This window comes from Coffea arabica, chromosome 2c (genome assembly GCF_036785885.1).
Source record: "Coffea arabica cultivar ET-39 chromosome 2c, Coffea Arabica ET-39 HiFi, whole genome shotgun sequence".
Classification (NCBI taxonomy): Eukaryota; Viridiplantae; Streptophyta; class Magnoliopsida; order Gentianales; family Rubiaceae; genus Coffea; species Coffea arabica.
Window position 1 is genome coordinate 31,218,250 of NC_092312.1, and position 7,697 is coordinate 31,225,946.

At 41.1% G+C, this 7,697-nt stretch overlaps 1 protein-coding gene across 1 annotated transcript; it reads left to right on the plus strand.

The window, feature by feature from the left end:
• Window positions 1-372: 372 nt before the first annotated feature.
• LOC113724259 (L-type lectin-domain containing receptor kinase IV.1-like) lies at window positions 373-2,717 on the plus strand. Its single transcript, XM_027247181.2, has one exon. The coding sequence runs from the start codon at window positions 489-491 to the stop codon at window positions 2,508-2,510; it is 2,022 nt and encodes a 673-aa protein (XP_027102982.1). The 5' UTR covers window positions 373-488; the 3' UTR covers window positions 2,511-2,717.
• The last annotated feature ends 4,980 nt before the right edge of the window (window positions 2,718-7,697 follow it).

Below are 7,697 nucleotides of genomic sequence, written 5' to 3' on the forward strand. Positions count from 1 at the left end.
CAATCGGATGGATACCTGCATCAGTTCCCTCAGGGACTTTCCAACAGCGACCCTACCTGCCCCGGCTACCTCAAGGACTTTCCAACGTGACATTGAAGTTAGAGTCAATCGAAAAGAAAAGAAAGGAATATAAGTTCTCCTTTTATGTTTCAATGTTTAGGCTCAATTATTTTCGAGTTAGAATCAGCTTGACATCATTCAATTGACGAAGTCTTGATTCCATCATTCCAGGATGGAAAATTAAAGAAAAACGCATTAGTAGCAAGAAGATTTAACTTTGTTGTCTACGTTGTTTATTTAAAAAAAAAAAAAAAAAAAAAACAGTCTACTGACTGATTAAGCACAGGAAGCCATGACAAGAAGTAAATCCAAACTATGGACGATGTCTGATTATGTAAAACCAGTAAAAAAATTACAAGACTAGATAGTAGTTTAAACCTTAAATAGGCTACTAATTGAGAAGGATTTTGCAGCTTAGTATCTTAGCCATGTCATTCACACTAGTAACAACATTCCTGGCCCTTCTTGTAATAGTTCACATAGGAGCTGATTCAGCAGCACCTGATGACGTTGGGTTCATCTATGAAGGATTTCAATCATCAAATCTAAGCCTGGACGGCATAGCCAAAATTACCGACAATGGCCTCTTAAGGATAACCAACATCACCAAGTTACAAATGGGGCATGCCTTCTATCCTGATCCCATCAATTTCAAGAGCGCGTCTAATGGCCCAGCTTTCTCTTTTTCCACCCAATTTGTGTTTGCAATATTGCCTGAAGTCTCAGGCCTGAGTGGTCATGGAATGGCTTTCGTGATCGCACCAACAAGAGGCCTCCCAGGAGGGCTTCCCACACAGTTCCTTGGCCTCTTCAATGATAGCACCAATGGAAATGCAAGTAATCATGTTTTCGCGGTGGAGCTCGACACTATCCAAACCCATGAGTTTAACGATATCAACGACAACCATGTTGGAATTGACATTGACTCCTTGTTTTCTACAGCATCGCAGCCAGCAAGTTACCGAGATAATAACAAGAATTCATTTGACAACTTAACTCTTAGTAGTGCGCAGCGGATGCAACTCTGGGTGGAATATGATGGGGAGAGTAAGGTAATCAATGTTACATTAGCTCCAATTGCAGCGGCTAAACCAAATACTCCTCTTTTGTCATTGTCATATGATCTTTCGCCTATTCTACGGCAAACCATGTATGTTGGCTTCTCCGCATCTACTGGTTCACTAGCAGCAGCTCATTTTGTACTGGGATGGAGCTTCAAGATGAATGGTGTTGCTCAAGCACTTGACCTCTCTCGACTTCCCAAGCTACCTCGATTTGGACCCAAGAAGGTATCGAAATTTTTTACTGTAGGATTGCCACTAATTTGCACATTTTTGTTGTTGCTCGTAATATCTGGAGTAGCTTATCATCTAAGGAGGAAGTGGAAGTTTGCAGAGGTGATGGAAGAATGGGAGCTTGCCTATGGACCCCATAGATTTAAGTATAAAGACTTGTACATAGCCACCAAAGGTTTTAGAGAAAAGGAGCTGCTGGGGGCAGGGGGATTTGGCAGGGTCTACAAAGGAGTATTGCCTACTAACAAGATGGAAGTTGCTGTCAAGAAGGTATCTCATCAATCAAGACAGGGAATGAGAGAATTTATTGCAGAAATCATCAGTATTGGTCGCTTACGCCACCGAAACTTAGTACCCCTCTTGGGCTATTGTCGGCGTAAAGGAGAGCTACTTTTAGTATATGAATTTATGTCCAATGGTAGTCTTGACAAATTTCTCTACAATCAACCCAAGTCCACCCTTAACTGGAGCCAGAGACTTCGAGTCATCAAAGGCGTAGCGTCTGGATTATTCTATCTACATGAAGAATGGGAGCAAGTAGTCATTCACAGAGATGTCAAAGCCAGTAATGTATTGATAGATGCTGAATTGAATGGAAGATTAGGAGATTTTGGCCTCGCGAGGCTATACGATCATGGGACTCTCCCTCAAACCACCCACGTAGTAGGAACTATTGGATACCTTGCCCCTGAGCACAACAGAACAGGTAAGGCCACAACTAGCACTGATGTATATGCTTTTGGGGCCTTTTTACTAGAGGTTGCCTGTGGTAGAAGGCCAATAGATCCACAAGCACCAGAAGAGGATGTGATATTGGTTGATTGGGTATTCTCGTGCTGGAAAGCAGGTGATATTCTCCGGGCAGTTGATCAAAATCTGGGCACTGAGTATGTGAAGGAAGAGGCAGAATTGGTGTTGAAGCTAGGCTTGTTATGCTCTCATTCAGAACCTAGCATTAGGCCAAGTATGCGGCAAGTTCTGCTGTATTCGGATGGATCAGTTCTGCTACCAGAGTTGTCATCACTTGGCATTTCTGCTGTTGGTCTGGGGTTCGCCAATCCTGGTAGCTCCGATGGAATTTCCTCCTCGTTGTCTTCCATGGACAAGGGCTTTTCACATACTGTAACTGAATCTATTCTCTCTGGTGGTAGGTGATCAAGAAGCAAATGTTTCTGGTTTTAAAAATGTTATTCGATATTATGTTCAAAGAGTAAGTTTGATTTTGTAATTTAGACGTTAGACCTAGGTCATGGTAAACTTGTTTCACTTTTATCATGCAAGATTCTTGTCTTGCCAAGCCTTGATGTTTATGTACAACTTAGTGTTCAAGTTTAATATTGAAATTGATTGTGATTCACTGTTTCTCAGTTCGGAAGTAATAATCTCAACAAGAGATATGAAAGCAGACGGATTGTCAATAAGGTAATTTTTGCTGCAATTCCGAACTTCCAATAAGTATTTAGGTTCTACAATCTATCAAGCGACCAATAAAGGTGCACATTTTTTAGCATAACCAGCTATGTGGAAGCTACTCTTGTTACAATACCTGCATCTGCAATCCTAGTCCTTGCCTACCTCCCAGAGTCAAATTTAATGTTGTTTTAACTTTTAATGTAGGCAAAAGATTGGTCTTTTTGATAACTTAATAAGAAGAAAATGTAAGAAGACTTCCCCACAGTGGGATCCCTCTTGGTAGGTGCCTTTTTTCTCTCGAGTAGAGACCAACTCACCCGGCTGGGTGTTTTCTCGAAGTACCCAAATTCCACAAAATCAAAGATCTTAAACTCCCGCTCCTTTCCTTCTCTCCTAGATTCCTCTCACTAACCGTCCAGATCTACTTTGAATACGGCAAGCAATGGTGATCTCATGGGTTTGATGATGCATTATTATCTTTTGCTCTGCGATGTATTATGTGTGTAGAAAGGGGGATACCATGCTCTGCGGACCGATCTTCACTGGATCAAATCGTAGACCGATTTGCTTTCTGTTTTTTCTGTTTTAAATCGCAGACGAATTTTCATCTTTTCTTTTTCTTTTTGTCCTGATTTGTGTGTCCAGTTTCCTTTGCTTTTTAGTTGTGTTTTAGTGGTAGGTGGTGCTTCTCCTTTTATGCCAGGCCGGCGGATGTTATTGTTGGCTCTGTTTGTTTCTGTGGTCTCAGTCTCTTTTACAGGTTCTGTTGGGTAGTGGATTTGGTCGGGTGATTAGTTGGGGTTTCCTGTGGATAAGTCAAATGGCTGAGGAGCTAGAACAGGTGTTGAGAAGATTTGTTCTAACTGATGAGGAAGCAAAGGGTGTTATGCAAGAGGGTAGGGATGCTTATCAGGGGGTGGCGGAATGGTATTATCGGGAAGGTGCTTGGAGAAAAGAGTGTGAATCTCTCAGGTATTAAAAGCTTTGCTAGTAACTTGTGGCCGTATGTTAAGAATCTGAGGGTGGTTGAGATTGGGATTAACATGTTTTAGTTTATTTTTAGTAATGAAAAGGATATGAACAGAGTGCTGAGTGGTAGACCATGGATTTATGATAATATGTTTCTAGTTATGGTGCCGTGGAAGGAAGGAGTGGAGCAGGATGAAGGGGCTTTCACCAAGACGTGGATATGGGTCCAACTATGGAATTTACCAATTCATTGAGTGACGAAGGAGGTAGGCAGAAAGATTGGGGAGGTGTTTAATAAGGTTATTGAAATTTTAATTCCGAATGGAGGAGGTAAAGATGGCAAACTCATGAAGATCTTGGTGGAATTGGATTTTAACAAGCCTTTATTCAGAGGAACAACAATGAAATTGAATGGAAATGTTAGGTGCATAGAGTTTTAAGTATGAGAAATGCCCTGATTTTTGTTATTGTTGTGGAATTGTGGGACAAAATGAGAGAAACTGTAACATGAAAGGCATTAGTATGGATAAGGCAGCTCAGTATGGAGCCTGGTTGAGGGCGAGCAACCCTAGAAGTCCAGGTAAAAAACAGAATGCTGGGAGGAATTCGAGTCAGACTGAAAATGAAAAGGATGTTGGAAAAGGCAACGGGTGAGGGAATTTCAGAACGTCTATTGTTGACTTGGAGTGTGAATGAATAGCAGCAAGGTAACAATGAGAGGGAGGCAAAGGTTAGGGAACCCGAGGAAACGGATCAGGGGCCTAAGGGAGGTCAGGAAGAGAATGATATGGGAACTGAGCTTGTGTACTCGAGAAGTGAGCAACAGACTGAGGAGAGGGGTATTGGAAACAGGGTGGAAAAAACACAAAGCTCTACAACCGGTAAAAGCTTGGAACAAGCCAAGAGTTTTGAACCACCAGTAGATATGACTCAAAATGATAACATAAGTTACGATACTATGTGGATTGACGAGGACAGGTTAGAAAAGGTGGGCCAGAGTGGAGTAGGAAATGTATTGTTGGCAGAAAGGAACCTGCTGGGACATGTAAGAAGAGTAAGGCATGGAAGAGGTTGGTTCAGGAGCTAGGCAGGAGAGTGCCTTTATCTGAGAAAAATGAAATAATGGAAGTTGCATTTGGGGAGGGGGTAAAAGGAAACAGATTGAAGCACGAGGGAAGAAAAATGGGGGGGAGGTGAGAGGGAGGAAGGAGTGGAAAAGAGAAAGAAATCTAGGATGATGAAAGGTAGTGGAGTCCAACCTTAATAGGGCTCCGCATTCTCAATGAGAGCTCTGGTGTGAAATTGTCGAGGTGTGAGGAGTCCCTTGACAGTTCCCCAACTTAAGAAAGTTATTCAACCCTACTTCCCAGAGCTAGTTTTCCTGCCGGAGACCAAAAACAGGAAGGATATTCTGAACAAAGTCAAACAGAAAATTGGATATGACAGTTTATTTGTTGTTGACCCTGTTGGTAAGTCAGGTGGCATGGCTGTCTTGTGGAGGAAAGAGTTACAAGTTAGGAGGGTACTTTTTATAGATTTTATTATTGAAGTGTTAATTCAGGGAGATGGGTGTAAGACCGACTAGTGGCTTATCTGTATATATGCCAGTAATATTGATCATGTGAGGGCTCAACAGTGGGAAATTATAGAGAGGAGGAAATGGTTGTGGGGAAGAAACTGGTTGATAGCTGGGGATATGAATGATATTATGTCAAATGATGAGAAATGGGGAGGACTTAGAAGGCCTGAGAGAAGCTTTGACAGTTTTAGGAATTTTGTGAGTAGCAACCAACTTATTGATATTGGCTTTGAAGGCACTCCGTGGACCTGGACAAACAACTGGGAAGGAGATGGAGAAATCAAAGAAAGATTGGATAGAGTACTTTGTAGTAGGCACTGGAGGAAAGAAAATGGGAAGGCAAAGTGTACCCACATTCAGAATGAAGCATCTGATCACCTGATGCTCCTTTTAGATACTGAGCCTAAAGAAGAGAGATGGAAGAAAAGATTTTATTTTGATAAGCGATGGTTGCAACATCAGGAGGTGGAACATATTACCCGTAGAGCTTGGCGGCTACAGCAAGAGGGCTCCAGGTTCTTTAAACTGCACCAGAAGATAAAGAATGTAAGGGTGGCTTTGATTGGATAGAATAAACAGAAGAATGTAAATGCTAAAAGGAAAATTCAAAGAGCGAAACAGGAGATTGCAGAACAACAGAAAGAGGGGGCAAATGGCAAAAAGGGGATTATAAGGGAGCTGAAAAAGGAATTGGCAGAGGCATACAAAAAGGAAGAAATTTACTGGGGGCAAAAAACAAGAGTAAAATGGCAAAAGGAGGGTGATAAAAATACTAAATACTTCCATGCCATCGTGGAAGGGAGGAGGAAAAGAAATAATATATCTGGCTTACAAAGAGAGAATGGTAGTTGGTGCAGCTCTGTGGCAGAGATTGAAGGGGAAATACAGAGTTACTTCCAATCACTCTTTACAGCGAGTACTCCTCAACTATCTGACTCCATCTTGCAGGGAATCCCTAGGATAATCACAGATCAAATGAATGCAAGGCTGATCAGACCTGTATCAGAGATGGACGTCAAGCAAGCTGTTTTTTCTTTACATCCTAATAAAGCTCCAAGTCCTGATAGTATGACCCCCATTTTCTTCCAAAATTTTTGGCACATTATTGAAGAAGACTTGATAAGGGCCATATCCAGCTTCTTTCACTCAAGGAATTTGCTTAGTGCTGTAAATGAAACAATGATAACCTTAATTCCTAAAGTTGAGTCTCCTGTTTTTGTGTCACAATTCAAACCAATTAGTTTGTGTTATGATAATTATAGAATCATATCTAAAATTCTTGTTAATCGAATGAAACCTCTCCTGAAGCTTTGCATTAGCTATAACCAGTTTGCTTTTACCCCTGAGAGACAAATCATTGATAATGTCATTATTGCTCACGAATCCATCCATTGCTTGAATAGTAGGAGAAGTGGTTCCAATGCTTTTATGGCCTTAAAACTTGATATGTCTAAGGCTTATGATAGGGTTGAGTGGCCTTTTATTATGACAATAATGGAAAAAAATGGGTTTCTGTCAACAGTGGAGGGGGTGGATTTTGAGATGTATGTTCTTAGTGGTGTATTCCTTTAACATAAATGGCGAGAAGAGAGAATTTGTGAGGCCTACAAGAGGAATTCAATAGTGGGACCCCCTTTCCCCTTATTTGTTTTTGTTGGTCTCTGAAGGTTTATCTAGCCTACTGAAACAAGTTATGCAAGATAAGTGCCTCTCAGGGTTAAAAATTGCTAAGCATAGCCCTGTTTTATCTCACTTATTTTTTTCAGATGATACATTGATTTTCTGCCAAGCTAACATGTGGGCAAGTGATGAGGATTCTTAGAGCAGTATGCTGCTGCTTCGGGACAGATTCTCAATGCAGAAAAATCTTTTGTTTTTTTCAGCAAGAATACTGAGGAGTTGCAGAAAGCAAGAATTTTAGGTGTGCTGGGTGGCATGAAAGAGGTCAAGCAGAGTAAGTATCTTGGGCTCCCAATGGTGATTGGTAGGACAAAAAGACAGGTTTTCAGCTGCATCAAAGAGAGAGTTATCAAAAGGCTAAGTAACTGGAAGGAGAAATTATTAAGTAATGCAGGTAAGGAGGTTTTGTTAAAATCAGTGGTACTTGCTTTACCTACTTATGTTATGAGCTATTGTAGGTTGCCAAAAGGGTTGTGTGTGGATTTATGAAAAGAAATGGCGAAATTCTGGTGGGGGATAGTGAGGGAAATGAAAAAATTCATTGGATTGATTGGAAGAAACTCTCAGAGGTAAAAGGTAGAAGGGGTCTGGATTTTAGAGATCTATAGGAATTTAATGAGGCTATGCTAGCTAAGCAGTTTTGGAGGGTTTTAACCAATCCAAACCTGTTAGTTAGTCAAATTCTAAGAGGAAGGTACTTC

What these genes read in the sequence shown, in the direction of transcription:
- LOC113724259 (XM_027247181.2), top strand. Translation starts at nt 489, where the DNA reads ATGTCATTCACACTAGTAACAACATTCCTGGCCCTTCTTGTAATAGTT.